At 41.4% G+C, this 18,851-nt stretch overlaps 1 protein-coding gene across 2 annotated transcripts in view; it reads right to left on the minus strand.

Moving 5' to 3' along the window:
- The window catches only part of TSNAX (translin associated factor X), a 50,245-nt gene extending 40,613 nt beyond the window's left edge, over positions 1–9,632 (minus strand). Inside the window, exons 1-3 of one of the 2 annotated variants that reach the window (XM_017659641.2) lie at positions 9,385–9,632; positions 8,814–8,918; positions 6,377–6,491 (exon numbers count right to left, since the gene is read on the minus strand). In XM_017659641.2, the coding sequence (XP_017515130.1) occupies positions 6,377–6,491; positions 8,814–8,918; positions 9,385–9,400 (236 nt within the window). In that variant the 5' untranslated portion in view covers positions 9,401–9,632. The remainder of the gene's footprint in view (positions 1–6,376; positions 6,492–8,813; positions 8,919–9,384) is intronic. The other variant, XM_073241290.1, reaches the window with a different exon arrangement.
- Positions 9,633–18,851: the final 9,219 nt, after the last annotated feature.

Consider the following 18,851-nt stretch of genomic DNA (forward strand, 5'->3'; position numbering starts at 1 on the left):
GCGCGCGGCCGAAAAAAGGCCACAAAAACGAAGGTAAAGAAACCTCAGAGTGAGGGAGAAAGCCCGCCTAGGGCAAAAGCGAAAGAGCCCCAAGAAGCGAGTGACAATCGCCTCGGAGAAAATAGTAAATACCCCTGGAAAGAGTTGAGGGACCTCCAACTCTCCAATAGGGAATCTGAGGAGGAATTAACGTCCGCAGAGGAAGGGGAAGAAAATAAAACCGCAGAGTGTAGAAGTAAGGGAACCAGCAAAGTTGAAAAGCAGACCAAGGAAAAAATGAAAGCAGGGTGTCCCCCGACGCCCTTTGCCCCGCCACCTTACGTGAGTGGCGCACTCTCCTTTTGCCACCCAGATACTCTTCAGGCAATTAGACAAATGTTTCCTGTATTTGAGGATAACGGTGTACGCTCTCACCAGCCCCTGAGCCATAAACAAGTTAAGGAGTTAGCAGAATCCGTTCGGGCTTATGGAGTCAGTGCTAACTATACCATAGCACAAGTTGAGAGATTAACAGAGACAGCCATGACACCCGCAGACTGGCAATATGTAACTAAGGCATGCCTTTCTAGTATGGGGCAATACATAGAATGGAAGGCATTGTGGCATGATATCAGCATGACCCAGGCACGCGCAAACGCGGCCGAAGGACAGCCTGCATGGTCATATGATATGCTGACGGGACAAGGACAGTGGGTAGCCGACCAGACCGCCTTCCCCTTACAAGTATATGCACAAATAAACACGTGCGCCGCCAAGGCATGGAAAGCCCTCACCAACAAAGGAGAAGTATCAGGCAATTTGACAAAAATTATTCAGGGGCTAAGCGAGCCATTTTCTGACTTTGTCGCTCGTATGATAGAGGCCGCAGGCAGAATATTTGGAGATCAAGAACAAGCAATGCCCCTAGTGGAGCAATTAGTGTTTGAACAATGTACCAAGGAATGCAGACAGGCGATAACACCCTGGAAACAAAAAGGGATACATGCCTGGTTGAAAGCCTGTAGAGAAATAGGAGGGCCACTCACCAATGCGAGCCTAGCCGCAGCCATATTACAGAGCCACAAACAAGCCAGGATCACTAACAGAAGTATCAAATGCTTTCAATGCGGGAAATTAGGACATATAAAGAGAGAGTGTAAGAGCCCAGCTTCAGAACAAACAACCCAAAAGACCCCTGAATTGTGCCCTAAGTGTAAGAAAGGCAGGCATTGGGCTAATGAGTGCCGGTCTATTAAAGATATAGAAGGGAAACCCTTAGAGTTGCCAAAAAACGCCCAGAGGGGCCCCCGTCACCAGGGCCCGCAAATATATGGGGCAACCAGCACGCAAGTGTCATTCGGGAACAACCAGGCCCCCCAAGGAGAGCCACTTCAGGTTCCGCGGGATTGGACATCCGTGCCACCACCAGAATAGTGTTGACTCCACAGATGGGAGTTCAGCCTATCCCTTCAGACTTTAAAGGCCCCCTACCACCAAATACCATTGGGTTACTCCTAGGGCGCTCTTCTGCTGCATTGAAAGGCCTGGTAGTTCATCCCGGAGTCATAGATCAAGATTATGAAGGACAGGTAAAAATCATGTGTTCGGCTCCCAGAGGAATCTATCCTATATCCCCGGGAGACCGCATAGCCCAGCTCTTAGTTTTACCTAGTCTCCACGCCAATTATCCTGCTACCAACACGGAGAGGGGAGAAAGGGGCTTCGGCTCCTCTGACTGGGATTCAGCCTTCATAGTATTAGATTTAGCAGACAGACCAAAATTAACTCTTCAAATAGAGGGAAAGAGCTTTGAAGGAATCCTAGACACTGGAGCAGATAAAAGTATTATCTCTGCAACCTGGTGGCCCTCCAAGTGGCCTGTGACCCAATCCTCACATTCATTACAAGGTTTAGGATATGAGTCAAGCCCTTCAATTAGTGCCAAACCATTGAAATGGCGAGCCCCTGAAGGACAAGAGGGTACAGTCACCCCTTATGTACTCCCTCTACCGATCAATTTATGGGGGAGGGATGTCATGAGAGACTTAGGCCTCAAACTCATTAATGAATACTCCACCCCCGCCCAAGGCATGATGATGGACATGGGATACATCCCTGGCAAGGGGCTGGGGAAACACCAACAGGGACACATAGAGCCCATCCTGCCCAAAGTAAAGAATGACCGTCACGGCCTGGGTTTTTCATAGGGGCCATTGAAGATGCCATGCCCATACCTTGGCTCACAGAGGAGGCCGTATGGGTTCCTCAGTGGCCCCTATCCTCTGAAAAATTAGAAGCAGCTCATTGCTTAGTGCAAGAGCAGCTCCAAGTGGGACACCTAGAACCCTCTGTGTCCCCATAGAACACACCCATATTTGTAATCAGGAAAAAGTCAAGATCATGGAAGTTGCTTCATGATCTGAGAGCAGTAAATGCTCAAATGAGAATGCTTGGACCCGTACAACGGGGACTGCCACTCCTCTCTGCCTTACCCAAAGAATGGAAAGTGCTCATAATAGATATTAAAGATTGTTTCTTTTCTATACCTCTAAGCTCCAAGGACAAAGAAAAATTTGCTTTTACTTTGCCAGCTATTAACCATGAACAACCCGATGCCAGATTTCAGTGGAAGGTCCTCCCTCAAGGAATGGCAAATAGCCCCACCATATGTCAACTGTACGTTCAGCGAGCGCTAGACCCAATTCGTAAGACCTATCCCACGCTAAAGATCATCCATTACATGGATGACATCCTTCTTTGCTCCCCACAACCAGCGGAAATAGAAGAAGCATATATAGATCTCACTAGATCCCTAGAAAATTGGAGACTGAATATAGCAAGCGAGAAGTTCCAAAAATCTAGTGTTAGCAAATTCCTAGGAGCAACCATTTACACAGATGTAATTTGCCCCCAAAAGCTTGAGATAAGACATAATCAATTGCGAAATTTGAATGACTTCCAAAAACTCCTAGGGGATATTAATTAGTTGCGCCCATACTTAAAGATACCCACCACTGAATTGACTCCACTATTTAAAACCCTAGAAGGAGACCCACAACTAACGTCACCGCGCTCCCTCACACCTGAGGCATTACAAGCCATTCGCAAAGTAGAACAGGCTTTGATGACAGCACAATTAAATAGAGTGCAATCGAATGAACCCTTTGAGTTGTGTGTGCTTCCCACCTCGGAGCTGCCAACAGCAGTTTTATGGCAGCACGGCCCACTGATCTGGATCCATCCCCAAGCCTCTCAGGCTAGGACAATAGAGTACTATCCGGCAGCCGTGGCCAAACTTGCTTTGAGAGGAGTAAAAACCTCCATGACACATTTCGGAGAGGCTCCAGCTAAAATTATAACCCCTTACAGCGTAGAACAGATACAAGTATTATGTGCTATGAACGATGATTGGGCCATACTTGCTTACAGTTTCTCAGGAACCTTTGATAATCATTTCCCTAAACATCCCCTCATCAACTTTGCCAAAAATCATCTCCTAGTATTTCCTCGGGTCACTAGCCTAACCCCGCTGCCTCATGGAAAAACAGTTTACACGGACGGGTCTAAGACAGGCACAGGTGCCTATGTCCATGATGGCAAAGTTGTGACAAAAGGCTACACGCCTGACACTCCACAAATAGTGGAATGTCGCATAGTCTTAGAGGTCCTACAAATCTTTCCTGAACCTTTAAATATTGTGTCTGACTCCTGTTATGTAGTTAATGCAGTCAAATCTCTAGAAGTGGCCGGGCTAATCAAAGCGTCCAGCCCAGTAGCCACCGCCGCTAGTATAGCTTTAGACACCTCCATCAAATCGGCTACAGAGCTCAATAACCTTGCAGCCTCAGTAGCTTCTGCCCTAGACCAACAGTCCACACTTGATGGCAAACTGAAAGGAAGAATAATGATCCTCAATCAACACATAGATCTCGTAGAGGAACAAATGGAAGTGCTCTGGCAAATAGCCCAATTGGGATGTGAGCGGAAATATCGTGCCCTCTGCATCACTAGCATTCAATATGAAAATTTTACACGGGCAGCTAATCTGTCACGAGACCTGTCCCAGTATCTTTCAAGAAACTGGTCCCAAGACTTCGATGGGACACTAGAAGAGCTGCGGCGAGAAATAATCCACATCAACTCCACCCGTCTAGATATCTCCGTAGCAGAAGGACTCTCTTCCTAGTTCCTCAGAGCTCTCTCCCACGTCAAAGAGTGGGCGGGCATGGCTGAGATGGGCGTGTTCATGCTTGGAGGTCTCATGCTCCTACTCTAGTTGTTATGCAGACTCCGCAACCAACATAAGCAAGACAAGGTGATCCTTGCTCAAGCCCTAATGGCAACAGACGTTGGCGCCTCTCCCCAAGTGTGGCTCAATATGCTTAAAAAGGAAGCTCAGCTTTAGCTTGAGGTAGCTCTTGCACCCTGAGCCCATGTGGCACTGCACCAGGCCCGAGTACCTCAATGCTTAATCACAGCTTTCTTTAAGAAGCTCATGGTGCAAGAGGGTTGAGAAAAAAGGTCCAAACCCTTTGTACCAAGCGGTCCCAACGCCAGCCAGAGGATGCGAAGCAAAGCACTGCAAGAAGTCTTGGACCCCTCTGAGAGGCATGCCTGACTGCATAGAAGTAGATGCCCAGAACCCCTCTCCAAAAAGGGGGCATCAGGAAGTATGATGGAGGTCAGGCCTCTGTCTCCGCCTCTGCTGGCAAGTTCCGCCTTGAGCTTCTGTTAGACAAAAAAGGGGGAGATGTTGGCAGCCGCGCTCAGAAAATAGCACCCCATGCAGGGCAGCCGGAAGGCCCCGAACTTCCTAATGACAAATCATCCCACACCACTAAACTACATGCTAATTGCGCCTTGGCATAAGGACCAATGAGACCCACCAAATGGTTATGCTAATAAGGCATATGGAGCCACACCAACCAGGTCAGAGCATGAGAACTATATAAGCAAGCCTCTCCTTCCCCTCTGGGTCCTGCCCAACTCATTTGTTTCACAAAGAGCTGAAGAATAAAGCTTTCTGCAGAAGAATCCTGCTGTTGTTGCGTGCTGTTCTTGCCGGCGAAGACAGGGCACGCGACAACTGCCCTTGTACTATTACCATGTAAGAACTTATTCACTATGTAAGAATTTGTTCACCATGTAAGAACTTGTTCGTTATGCTTCAGAAGATTGGAGACTATTGAGAACTAGGCTTGGGGTTGATTAATGATTGTGCATTGAGTCCCCTATATAGAATTTTATTGTTGTTAACAACCATTTGATCAATAAATATGAGAGATGCCCTCTCAAAAAAAAAAACAACGCAAAAACTAACTTTAGAGAAAGGTGAATAAAGAAAAGATTAGCAGTGCTACCTTCCAGTAGATCTTTGCTTGGCAAAATTGCTTCCACTTTATGGAATAAAAATTAAAGTATTATACAGTTACATTGAAAGTTTTCAGTTGGTGAATAAAATTCTTCAATGTCTGTTTAATAATAAAAAAACAATAAATTGTATTTGATCTTCCTTAAATACTTTATAAACTGCACAGTGCAAAGCCAATTATAGTTATCCTACAGGCATTTGGAATTTTTAACAGGAATCTCTCTCTGGGAGTTGCAGAGTGGGTACTTTCCAACTCCATGCGGAACAGAGAAGCAAAGAAATATGAAACAAAGAAGCAAGGATGAAAGATGGAGATAAGCAACTACATTCACAAAATATTCCTAAATCTTTATAATTCACTTCCCTACTCTGCTTAGGCTAATTTAAGCTGATTTCTTATACTTGCAACCAAGAAATCTACTATAGAGCCTACTCAGAAAAATAAGATTACTAAGTAAAGTCCTAGAGAAAGAAATCTCAAAGGAAATGTTAGAGCTGAAGAAATAGGAACTTTTAAAGAAGAATTAAGTAGTCAACAGTATCATGTATTACAAAAATGTAAATAATAGAAGAGTACACTAAGTTTAACAATATCAGAGTAACATGGGCAGTATGAGGCAGAAAGGCATATAGCAATGAGTTGAAAAATGAATGGGAAGCTAAGCAGATTTCAACACTTATTTAATATTTAAATTTTTGCATGTATATCATCCAAGTAAACACTTAACGTAAGAAGCTATAATAAACCACCAAAATTATATATTTTCACAATGAATGATCTTAACAGAACACAAATCCCTAGTTGGTCTGAAAATTAATAATTTTTCCCTCCTATTTTTTTAAAAATGTTAATCCTTAAAATCTACCTGCTGCTAATGTCCTCTGATTCCAGTGTTCACGCATAAGTTGCAGAATATTCTAGCAGCTAGTTACTATCCATTGAGGTATAAAGCATTACAAAATATATATAAAAAATACATATCAAACTGAATACAACTGTAACAAATTTTAAAGATACTTACTCACCTTATAATCCTATGGAGGAGAAAAATTGTCCTTTTACTTTCAACAGTTATATCCCGACTAAGTTTCACAAGTCTCTCATATTTGTCATGTCTTGCATCGAGTTCCTGCTGAAATGCTAAGAACACATTTTTATGACCATAAGCATGCATATCCTATATGTGAAACCTAACAATAATGTTACTATGTATGATAAAGCAACTATTCCTTAGTCGATAAAAACGAAGAGGACAAAATCATCTCTTATTTGTAAAATATTTGGAGACCAAAGACCGCTAGTAAGCAAAATATCTTCTTTAAATACAGGTATGCCTTAACTAGGTCTTGCTCCTCTGAGCCTCACAATGAGATGGTGTATATTGTAAAATAACAAAATCTGATCTAGTAAACATGAGATTGTTATCATAAAATTACCACACACAACCACATACAAAAATCACTTCCAACTACCTCCCTCAGTTACATAAAGTTTTTTAAAATTACCTTATTACATACAATATAAATATCTCCAAGAAAAAAAGACTGGAATTCTTAAAAAGTTACAACTTTTAATAACATCAACTCTGAATTTTCAAGCCCTAGTCATTGGAATGCTCATGAACTCATAAACCATTTAACTCTTAATAACCACTTTATTTCAGAAACATTATCACTCCACCTAAAAAGCTGCCTGTCCTTTGGGGAGCACCCAAGAGATGCATTTTGCATGATTAAAAAAAAACGCAGAAATTGAATAAACTATTAACCATATTAGTAGTTGATAAGAATCTAAATACATCCCATCTTTTATTGAGACAATAATTAGGCTAGGATTTTGCCTAATATTTCAAAACAATCAAATGCATTCATCATTTACTATGAATATATTAATGACCGCTGTGAATTAGATACTATGAATACAAAGTTAAATAGACAATTCCTATCCTGAAGGGGCTTAGTCCAGTATGAGACAAATATAAACAATTAAATAAAATGCGATCATGCTATAATAAATATATGTGAAAGGTACAGTAAAGCAGGAACCACGTTTCTCATTCAGTATCAACACATGCTAAAATAAGAGTAGATCCTCAATACATATTTTATGACTAAATGCATGGATGAATAAGAACGAATGCAATGTTTGTTGCCAAGTCTGCTAAAGAGAAATGTCAGAAAGGTTTCAAAGGGAAGAAATGACTTGAGGTAAGTCTTGAAGAAAACCATAGTACACCAGATGGACAATTAGGGCACCAAGTTGGAAGCAGTTCCAAGTTTAAAGAACTATATGCAAAAAGGCAAGCAGAAACATAGAATAGTAGATTATGCTGGGGAACAAGCAGCTCAGTATAGGGTCAGAGAATAAGGATGGGGAATACCTGGCCCACTATAATGTTTTCACTGGTACCTAGCTGTATCAATACACACTCTACTCAATTACAACTACTCATCCTACACCTCTTAAGGTCACAGTAGGTGCTGTGGTGGTTTAAAAATGCCAAAGAATTACTTGAAGCTCTTTCCTTAAAAAAGTCAAATTTAATTATCTTCCCCTTAAATATGAGGCAGTTTTTAAAATGCTCCATTTCTAACAAGTAGAATGTAGCAGAAGTGAAAGTGTATGATGTCCAAAATTAGGACATAAGGGGATTGTGGTTTCCTCCTGGCTCTCTGGGGATCAAGATGCCATAACATGAAGACACTGAAGCAGCACTACCGAGTAGTCCACATGAGAGGAACCAAGAACTGGTTGCTGGCCCAAGGGTTAACCTGTCAATAGCTATGGAAACCTGCTCCAGTTAAGCCTTCAGGTGATTCAACCTTGAGGTACAATCAACAGCAAAGCCCCAGTCAGGTTCCTGAACCACAGAAACTCTAAGGCATAGGACAGTGGGTAGAGAACAAGAGGAAGGAGAATCCTGCCTTCTTCCATTTTGAAATGAGAAACAACTTGAGCAAGTTAATTTTGAGAAAAGGGAGGTCTGTGAATACACACATATACGCATATTATTTACTAAAAGGTAAGAGTTCCTGCTCTGTACAAAGTGCTACAGTTAAAACAAAAATACAGTCCCTGTTCTCAAAAGTAGTTGTGGAACCAAAACAAATACACATTTTAAAATTAAACATGTGTATATACACCTGACATATACATATCTGATATATGTGTACCTATGTATGTATATGTATCAGGCACACAATAATTTTTAGTTACATGATGTCTGATGTTAATAATGTATGTTTACCTGTGGAACTGTAATGGAAGAAAAAAAATCATGACTTTTGTTATATCCACTTTGATGGCAGACCCAGCACCATCAAAAAACCTCCAGGAAACGTTAAAGGTTCACATATGCACCTGTGCAATTCTTAGGGGTTGTTTTCCTGTGCACAACATGGCTAAATAATCCTCATTACAACTTCTTCAGTTCTCTTCCCTTCGCCAACTTAGAGAACTTACATTTGAAGGCCAACATCACAGGTGAAGATGAATTAACATCCTTCCCTTCTCTTCTCTGGTTATGTGGGAAATTGTCATACTTCCTTTTCCTGAACCCTCCTGATCCTTACGTAGAGAAGGAGAAAAAAGTTGGATAGGGCTTGTCCACCACCAAGAGCTGACAAAAGAGTCCACACATAGTCCAACCCCTTCTTCCCTTTAAAACCAGATGCCCACAGGGCCCTCGCCTGAGAGGCTTCTCAGAGACTAACACAAAAGCGGCCCTGCCTTTTTCCCCAAACCTTAAGCGTACCTCCTCCAAGGCCTCCACTAATGGATTCCCTGATCTGGCTCAAGGGGGAGCAACTACCGAACTAAGGCTTTAAAAAAAAAAAAAAATCAGCTCGAGGACTTAAGAAAATGGGAGGTGTAAACAGGGTCATATGTGACCGGGGAAATCAGCAGGGCCGCCGCCCCCCGAGACTGCCAGGGGAGAGGGCATTACGTATGGGTGAGAAGCGAACATCTGACAAAAAGGCCGGTGATCCTCCCCCTGTGAACAAATACGGCCCAGTGCTGCAGAGGACGCCACCTTCTTTGTTGCTCATGTCTTCACGGCCTACAGCGAGATGAACGCAGTCCGAGGGCTTTGGAGCTGGCGAGGCGCGCAAGCTGCCGGCCGGAGAGCCCGCTGCTGCACCGTGTGCAGCCGGCCGACGTCGACGCACCGGCCGGAAGCGCGAGTCCACAGCCACTCACGCCTCTCCATCCGCGCTCACACTTCCGGCCTGCGACTCAGTCCCGCCGCTGCCCGCTCCGCCGGCGAGTGGCCCGGGGACCTCTCGCCCCGCGCCGTCGTTGAGCCTGTCCTCGGCTGTGCCTGAAAAGGGAAGAGACACTGCACGGCATGCGATGTTGATGAAAAAGACGGCTCATCCTACTGGAAGTAAGGTCCGTGTGAAGGTAGGAAAGCGGCGAAAAATATACTGGATTTTTCTTTTGTTTTCTCAAGGCCCTATTAGAATACCCTCGGGTTCCCTCAGAGTAGCCCCGCCTCCCGCGCGGTGCATAGTGGGGCTGTAGTTCGCCCGCAGGAGCCGGCTGCGGGACTTTTGACCGTGCTGCGGGGGAGGTCCGTCCTCGTGTGGCGTCGTCTTGGGATCGCGGCTGAACCTTGCAGAATTAGGAATTTTTTAACTTTCCATTTCTGGGGGATACCAGGAGCTACAAGCGATGGGAATATGCAGATGAACACGAGGAAGGCGTTTCTGGTAGAGGACTATAAAACCCGCCCTCCGTTCTTGCGTTCCCCCTCCCGGAGGGTTTTCCTTTTCTCTTTCTTCAGCACACCCTCACTTTACTCCCTTTCTCCGGGCTAGGTGAAACAGGTTGGAGCCAGACTGCCCGCGTTCCGATTCGTCTCTGCCACTGGGTGGTTGTAATTGAGGAAGTAATTAACCTCTGCACCTCAGTTTCCTTAACTCTAAAGTGGGGGTGGAATAGTGCCTGCCCGGTAGGATTATTTGAGGGCAGAATGAGGTTGATACTAAGGCGCATAGAAGAGTGTCTTCCACATACCAAATGTTCAGTAATAATAATAACAGTGCAGCACTAAACTGTGAGCTTTTTATTTGGGGCGGGTCCTGCCATATTTTCTTAAGAGTTACTAGACTTCGTTCCACCACAGCTCAAATAATGTCCCAGCCCAGTGCTCTGGTAAACCTGAGTGTGCTGAAGAATGACGTTCCCATCGTCAGGATGGGTAGGTGGCAGTCCAGCATCATCTGGGTATAACTCAGGCTAAGGGTAGGCCAAGCTGGGTGGTCTAGGCCTGGCTGGGATAGCACTTTCTCTAAATAACCTCCATATTGCAGGCACCTATTGCACACAACAGTCTTTCCTCTTTGCTAATTCAGGAACAAAGGAACGGTAGGTGAAACAGGTTGACTAGAATGTGGCAGTAATTTCAAGCCCCTGACAGGAGTGTGTCATAGGAAGGTGTGGGTGAAATTGTAGTGTTTCCAGAATATCTCACCGGGCTTTGGTACATCTGCATATCAATAAGCGTTCAGAGGTGGAAAGAAGTATGGCATTAGTGCATTTGCATCATTCCTTAGGGGTGGAGAGTTCATCTACAGATCAGTGGGTAATTACCTGGGCAAAGGAGGGCTTATCTGTACCTGAGAGGTGAAGGGGAGGGCTGGTTTTTTCTTCTGCTGGAGAAGGAAAGAGAGAAGGCCCCGGACTGCAGTCTGTAAGCAATAAATGAATTTTAAACTTTATTTCTCCCTTTGACTGATTTCGGTTTTTGGAGGTATTTTGCCCTGGGATTTCCTCTCCCCGGACTTAGAGAAGGTATTCTGCTCTGGATAAACCCTGGGGTCTCTTCCAGTGCTGAAACAAGAAAGTAACCACCACCCATCAGACTTCTGCAATCCTTTGAATATGTGCATTGCTTAGGCAAATCCCTTGTGGATAAAATAGGCTCCTGCTTTGTGGATGTTGGGCAAATACTGAGTTTGTGTGAGGTCTGACCCTGTTGACATTATCTGGCAGTATCCCCTTACTCTGATTAGAGATGGCTTTACTATGAGGGAAAAAATAAAGACTATTCAGATATAAATATAATCATTTTAATGCAACTCCTACCAGATCCGAAGAAGCCAGTAAGTTTTGAACATTTCTAGTCTATGCTTATTTTATCACAGTCTGGGAAAGGGGTATTTCCCCTAACTACTGCTATAGCAGTTCCCAAGGCCTCAACTTTCGGAAACCTGAATCAGGCATATTTTGTTTCTCCAACCACCTCACCTGTTAAACTACAGCTTGTTACTTGAACTGCTTTTTACTGCTTCCCATAAATGTAACGATTAGAACACTTTCATAACCTGTAATGACTAAGTACTTAATAGAGGTGAATCCCAGGAAAGCTTTCCCAGCACTTATTTGCATACGCAATCACCCAAGGTGTCCCAACTACTGCTACTCCTTTCAGCCTCTGGCAACCTGTAAATAGCATTTACATTCTGACTGTCTACTTGTTTTACTGCCTCAGCATTATACACAGGGTTTTGGTATTTGGCAAAACATGTTTGTTAAAGGAAAACTACCATACACATCAAGGAAATGAAGGTCGAGATTTTTGGTGAGACCTAACAAGAATGGTGTTCTCCTATTGTTCCACTCCAGTTGCCCACATTTGACTCTGAACAAAACTCTAATAAGCCTTTCAAATGCACCTGTATTTATTCAGTTTCTAAATCCTCACATTTATTGCCTTCACAGTAAAAAAAAATCACCTATCAAAATTGGTTTGGGGTATTTTTTTTTAAAATCACAATCAAGTAAGAGAATGTTACATAAATTATGGAGGGAAAGGTAGAAGTGGGGAATCATGGGGAGTTGCCAGAATCTTCAGTGACCATTTTTTAATGATAACCATAATACTTAAAAGACACTTGTAGGGTCCGAAGTGGCACTGTGAAGTGTACACATACCAATTCACATTTATTTACCAAGCAATGCTAGGACATGATAAGAGAAAAAGATGTTCCACTTCTTTACTGGAGAGGGAAGCTGGTATGTGAGGGAGTAAAAAGGGATGGGCAAATGGCTATAAAAAATAACTATTAGTGGGAATATGGAGAATTTGGCACTCATACGTTACTTGGTAGGACTGTAGAAAAAAATTCTACAGTGCAGCCACTGTAGAAGACAGTTTGGCAGTCTCAAAAAGTTAAACACAGAATTACCATATGACTAAATAATTCTACTTACATAGCTTGTACGTGAATGTTAATGACAGCCTTATTCACCATAATGAAAAGGTGGAAACCACAAAACTGTCCATCAACAGATGAATGAATCAACAAAATGTAGGATAGCTGTATAATGGAATATCATTTAGCAATAAAAAGGGATGTGGTACTATTCATGCTGCAATATGGATGAACCTTGAAAACAATACTGAGTGAAAGAAGCCAATCACAAAAGACCACACATTATATGATTCCATTTATTTGACATGTCTGGAGTATGTAGATCTATAGATACAAAAAGCAGATTCATGGTTGCTTAGGTTTCAGAGGCATGGGACAGGGGATACAAGAGTTATAGGTAGAGGGTATAGGCTTTCTTTTTAAGGTGATAAAGATATTCTAAAATTGACCATGATGGTGGTTGCACATATCTGTGAGTGTGCTATAAACTATTGAATTGGTCACTTTAAATGAATTGTAAATAGGTGAATTATATGTCAAGAAAACTGTTAAAAAAATTTTTAAGAGTGATGAGAAAAATTCTTTTCAAGTCCTGTAAATATTTACATGTAGATACACACAGATGTATATAAGTGTTGTTAAGGAAAAGCATTAAACAATTGGACTTAGTTTATTTTTAATAATTTGTAATAAGAATATGTAAATTGCTTTAATTATACAGATTTGATTATTTTCAACAAATATTTCTGTGGCTAGTTTGTTCCTGGTGATTTGTGCCATAGAGGGCACAATCAGTTTCTTCTTCATTCAGCATTTATTGAGCACCTACATGTTACAGGTACTGTTCAAAGAATTGCTGGCCTCTGTTGTGATGAAGTTTATTTTCTAATGAGAGCAAAGAACACAATAAATAAGTAAAGAATATAGCATTAGAAAGTGATCACTACTATAGAGAAAAACAAAGAGAAAAAAAAGACATGAAGGATAATAGTATTTCCTGGGCTGAGGATGAGAGTTGCAACTGAGAGTATGGTTAGAAAAAACCTCACTGAGAAAGGAACAGGTGGGCTTAAGTCTGAAGGAGGTGGACAAGTGAGCCATGCAAGTAATCTGGGGTATTTTCCCTTCCCTGTGTGCCAATCATTCTTCCTTTTCTCTCCTATATTACTATTTTTTTCTTTTGCTCTCTACATCATTCCCATCACCATATAAATTTGCTGTCACATCATCCATCTTATAATGTATTCTTTGCCAAAATGATCTAATTTGCCTACCTTTCTTAAATGTTTTTCTTTGTATTTGATGATATCACTTTTGTATCCTATAAAACAGACATTGTGTATTTATATATTCTGCTCTACATTGATTGACTGAGTTTCATTTGTTTTATTTAGCTTGTAGATATGTGTTTTGAAATACTTTAAATCTGAAAAATTGTCATTTAATGTTGAAAAGAAAAAGCAGCCTGTAAGCAGCACTTAACATAGTTGTCATTCTCTGTGTCACTTCCAGACATCACACTATCTTGGCTCTCCCTCCGCCTCACTGGCCGATTCTCAGGCCTTGTGGTTCCTCCTCATCTGCCCTAAGGTAACACTGAATTGTTTGGAAGGCATCCTCTCTAATATATTCTGTCTCCCATTGGTCCCATTCTCATGGCTTTAAATGCCATCCATTATCTGTGAGTGTGCTATAAACTATTGAATTGGTCACTTTAAATGAATTGTAAATAGGTGAATTATATGTCAAGAAAGCTGTTAAAAAAATTTTTAAGAAGAGCGATGCAACCCCCACTTCATATGTCCACTCCAGAAAACTCATACAACCAGTCCACACCCATATCATACTACCTATTCAATATCTTAAAATTAATATGTCAGAAATTGCACATTACAGTCCCCCAAAAAACCCATCTCTTCAGTATTATTCCCTGTTTCAGTTCATGTAAATCTCTTCTTCCAGTTGACTAAATTAAGACACTAGAGTCATCTTTGACTCTTCTTTCTTTTATCTTCCGCATCCTTTCCTATGGACTGAATTGTGTCCCACAATATTCAAATGTGGAAGCCCTGACCCTGTGACTGTGTTTGGAGATAGGCCTTTTAGGAGGTAATTAAGGTTAAATAAGGTCATAAGGGTGCAGTCCTAGTCTGATAAGATTGGTGGCCTTATAGAAAGAAGAAAAAGCGATCCTTTTCTCTCTCCATGTGCACATACTAAGGAGAGGTCTTGTGAGGACACAGCAAGAAAGCTATCTGCAAGTGGGAAAAGGGGTCTCACCTGACCATCCTGGACTCTTGGACTTTTAGCCTCCAGACTGTAAGAAAATAAATTTCTGGTTAAACAATCCAGGGTATGTTATTTTATTATGGTAACCCAAGCAAACCAGGACAGTATTTATTACCAAATCCTATTAGTTCTACATTCAAAATATATTCAGATAACAACCATTCTCCCCAAACTCTCTATTACCCCCTTAGCCCACGCAAGCCCAGGTAACTAACATCTCTCACCTGAAATGTTAAAGAACCCCCCTAACTGCATACAGATGTCAATCCTCCTCATCTACAGGGGGAGTCAATTTCTTCTCCCCATCCTCCCTCTAAAACTGGAGTTGGCCTTTGACTTGTTTTGACTAACAGAATGTGGGGAGAGTGGGTAGACCATGTCTAGGCCTAGCCCTTAAGAATCCTGACAGCTTTCCTTTTAACTTTCTTGGAACCTTGAGCCACCATGTAAGAAGTTTGACTATCCTAACAGAGAGAGAAGCCTGACCAGCCAACACCAGAGGAGGTGCCAGACACAAAGCTATCTTGGACATTCTAGTCCCAGTTGCACTCCCTCCTGAATGCAACAGAATCATGACCCCAGCAATCACTACCATGGAGCAAAAAAAATCATCCAAACAACCCACAGAATCATAAGAAATAATGAATTGCTGTTTTAAAGTCTTTAAGTTTCATTGCAGTGTGCTATAGATACAACAGTCAAAGTTGTTACAAGACCCTATGTAACCACTACCCATTACCTTATTCTCTGCTATTTGCTAACTCTGCTCCATCCTCCTTAGTATTCTGTTCTCAAAAAGGCTAGGCATGGTCCTGCCTCAAGGCCTTAACACTTTCTGCTCCCTTTGCTTGGACTGCTCTTCCCACAGACTTCTTTATGACTTCTTCTTCTCTTCCTTCATATCCACACTGAAAATGGCACCTTCTCATTGAAGGCCTTTTGTGGTAGTCCAAGTAATGACCCTCCAAAGATGTCCACATCCAAATCACCAGAACTTGTAAATATGTTACCTTCATGGCAAAAGTGATGTTGCAAATGTGATTAAATGCAGGATCTTGAAATAGAGAAATTATCCTGGATTATCCAAGTGGGCCCAAGGTAATCACAGGGGTCCTTATATAAGTGAATGAGAGAGGCAGGACCATCAGAGAAGGAGATGTGAAGATAAAAGCAGAAGTCAGAATGATGAGATTCTTGGCTAGGCGCCATGAATTAAGGACTGCAATCCTCCAGAAGCTGTAAAATGCAAGGAAGTAGATTCTCCCCTCATGCTTCAGAAAGAAAGGCAGCCTGGTGCCACTTGATTTTAACCCAGTAAGACCCATTGCAGACTTTTGACCTCCATAAGATAATTCATTTGTGCTGCTTTAATTATGAGTTTGTGATAATTTATTATAGCAGCAATAGAAAACCAATACACATCCTTAGGCAAGTTGCACAACAGTATTTAGAATGAGGTATTTTTCATAAATTTTTAAAAATTAATTTAGGAAAAATATAGGAAAGAATACAACAAAATGTTAACAGTGGTTAAATCGAGTCAGAAAAAGGGAGAACTTTCACTTTCTAAAGCATAAATTCCTATAATGCTTGAGTATTATGATAACCAAGGGTTACTTTTATAATATAAAAGAAAATATAGATTCTACATTTTGTTGTTAAGACTGAAGCAAATATATCTCTGTGTTAAATATGGTCTTTTTTCTGAATGATGTGATAGGCAGTTTTATTTTCATCTTCCAAATTGTTAATGGTGAGTATACATTATAATAGAGAAAATGTTATTTAGGGAAATGTTAATGGTGTTCATCTTTGAATATTAAGATATGGGCACTTTCCTCCTCTATATAATTCAAGTTTTCTGTAACAAGTTTATTACTTACTGCTACACCAATGGTTCTCAACAAAAGTTCATTTTCCTCCTAGAGGACATTTGGCAATGGCTGGAGACCTTTGTGGTTGTCATAACTGGGAAGTGGGAATAGGATTGTTACTGGCATCTGTTGGGTAGAGGCCAGGGATACTGCTGAACGTTTTACACTACACAGAACAGTCCCCACAACAAAGAGTCATATGCTCCAAAATGTCAGTGGTTCAGAGGCTGAGAAACCTAGCACGAAACAAGCAAGTGCAGCAGGTGGCAAGGCAGGTGTAAAGCTACTAACTGACCTTGACCATCAAAAGGAAATAGGGTTGCTGTTCCACAATAGATGCTGATAGAAGTACTTCCAGAACAACAGAGATCCCCCCTCCTTTGTTGTGTATTAGGAGCAGTGATCAAATTTATCGGCAGACTATTAAGGATTTAAGGATTTAAGCCCCACAGAAATAAAAGTGTAGGTTGCTCTGTTAGGCAAAGAACTTAAACCAGCTACAGTGTTAGGCAAAGATAGGCAAAATATGAAATAAATGGCAGGGGAAGAAAATGCCAATTAGAGCCCCCAGACCAGCTGCAGAAACAGTCTATATATCCTTGGCTATATCTCATATAAAACTTATTTTCTTTCCTTTTCTTTACTCACACCATTGTGTCTCTGGTGTAATGGTGGTTGTTACATTTATTGTTTGTCCATATATATGGAGATGGTATTGACTATGAACTAAGAAAATCCTGAACTCAGAGAACAGCAGTCCACAGTATCACACAGAATATTTCTTATACTGGGTCTTACCAAGTGGCACAAAAATTAAATTCAAAATAAGAATTTCCTGAGAAATTGAACCCCCTTAGGTGTCAAAGAATAGAAATCAGAAATTTTAAATAGAACAGAAGACAAAAAAAAAGGTGTCTGCATATAGATAACTAACAGGCACAGAGAATTAAAATCACACTGATGGCTTTCTTAGAAAAAAATTTTTAAGGTCAATGAAACCAGAGTCATCTGGGTATATGTTACCCTTTCAGGAAATTATCAATGAGGAGTAGACTTCATAAAGTGTTTTCCAGCATTTGGGAGAGGAAAAGGAGCAAAGGGCTGCATTTTCAGCTGTAGTCTATAAGTATGAAATCACATGCATCGATTTTATGGGATGTGCTTGGGTTAAAAGCATCTTCCTCTTACCAAAACTACTCCTTCAATTTAGGAAGCCAGTCCTTAATCCCTTAGCAAACTCCTTTTCTGATGAGCTAGTTAGAATGGATTATAGAGTTGCAAAGGAAAGCTCTAATTAATACAGAAATTATTGTGAGGAATAGTTGCAGGCCACAGATACTCAAGGAAGTAGCTATTTGGCTTAGTTGGATGAAAGGCACTGAAGATTCAGTGTGAGGATTTCTCAGATAGACTATGGCATGCAGTGGTGAAATAATTACTGAAATTATTACCTATGATAACTGTTAGAGTTGCTTCTTGAAGGAAGACTTTGTGCAACGGGTGACTTAGTTCTTCTTTAAGCACTGAAGAAATTTAAAGAAAGATAATGACAGGCTTAAAATAAAAATTCTGGGCTCACAGTAAAGAACCAGAGGCTGTCTTTAACTGTGCTAGAACTTTTAGGTTATCTGCCTTGGAACCGAAGTAGCATAAAATCAAACTCAGAATTTGATCCTATGGATTGCAAAATTACAAGGTTAAGTTGTATTTTTATCATCACCAGGCCTAATGCAAAATTACGACACTAATTGGGATAGAATGGAAGACTCCAAGAATTGAAATGGAAAATAGAGAACTTGGATGACTTAGACTACTCCACATTCCACTGAGCATTCCTTGCAAGCAGAAGGGGAATAACCCACCTCACATAGCTAATGAAGATGTTCCTGTTTTGCTTGGAGATTTTATAATGACCTTCCCTCAGACAGTTAGCTTGTAAGCAGTGGCCTATTTGTCTCATGCCTCATTTCTATCACTTCTCATTTGCCTCTGTATCTACAGTTAGGGTCAAATCCCAGCAGGTACCTGGAGATCAATTACAAAGTCAAGACTTCATGGACAAGGCTCCCTGTAGGAGAAAGCTCACACAAAAAAGACTTGTGTTCACTTCTATGCAAAAACCTAAAGAATATCAATGTAATGCATTCTGAGAGTGTTAGACTAGGGAAAGAGGAATA

This window comes from Manis javanica, chromosome 7 (assembly GCF_040802235.1).
Source record: "Manis javanica isolate MJ-LG chromosome 7, MJ_LKY, whole genome shotgun sequence".
In the NCBI taxonomy this organism is placed as follows: Eukaryota; Metazoa; Chordata; class Mammalia; order Pholidota; family Manidae; genus Manis; species Manis javanica.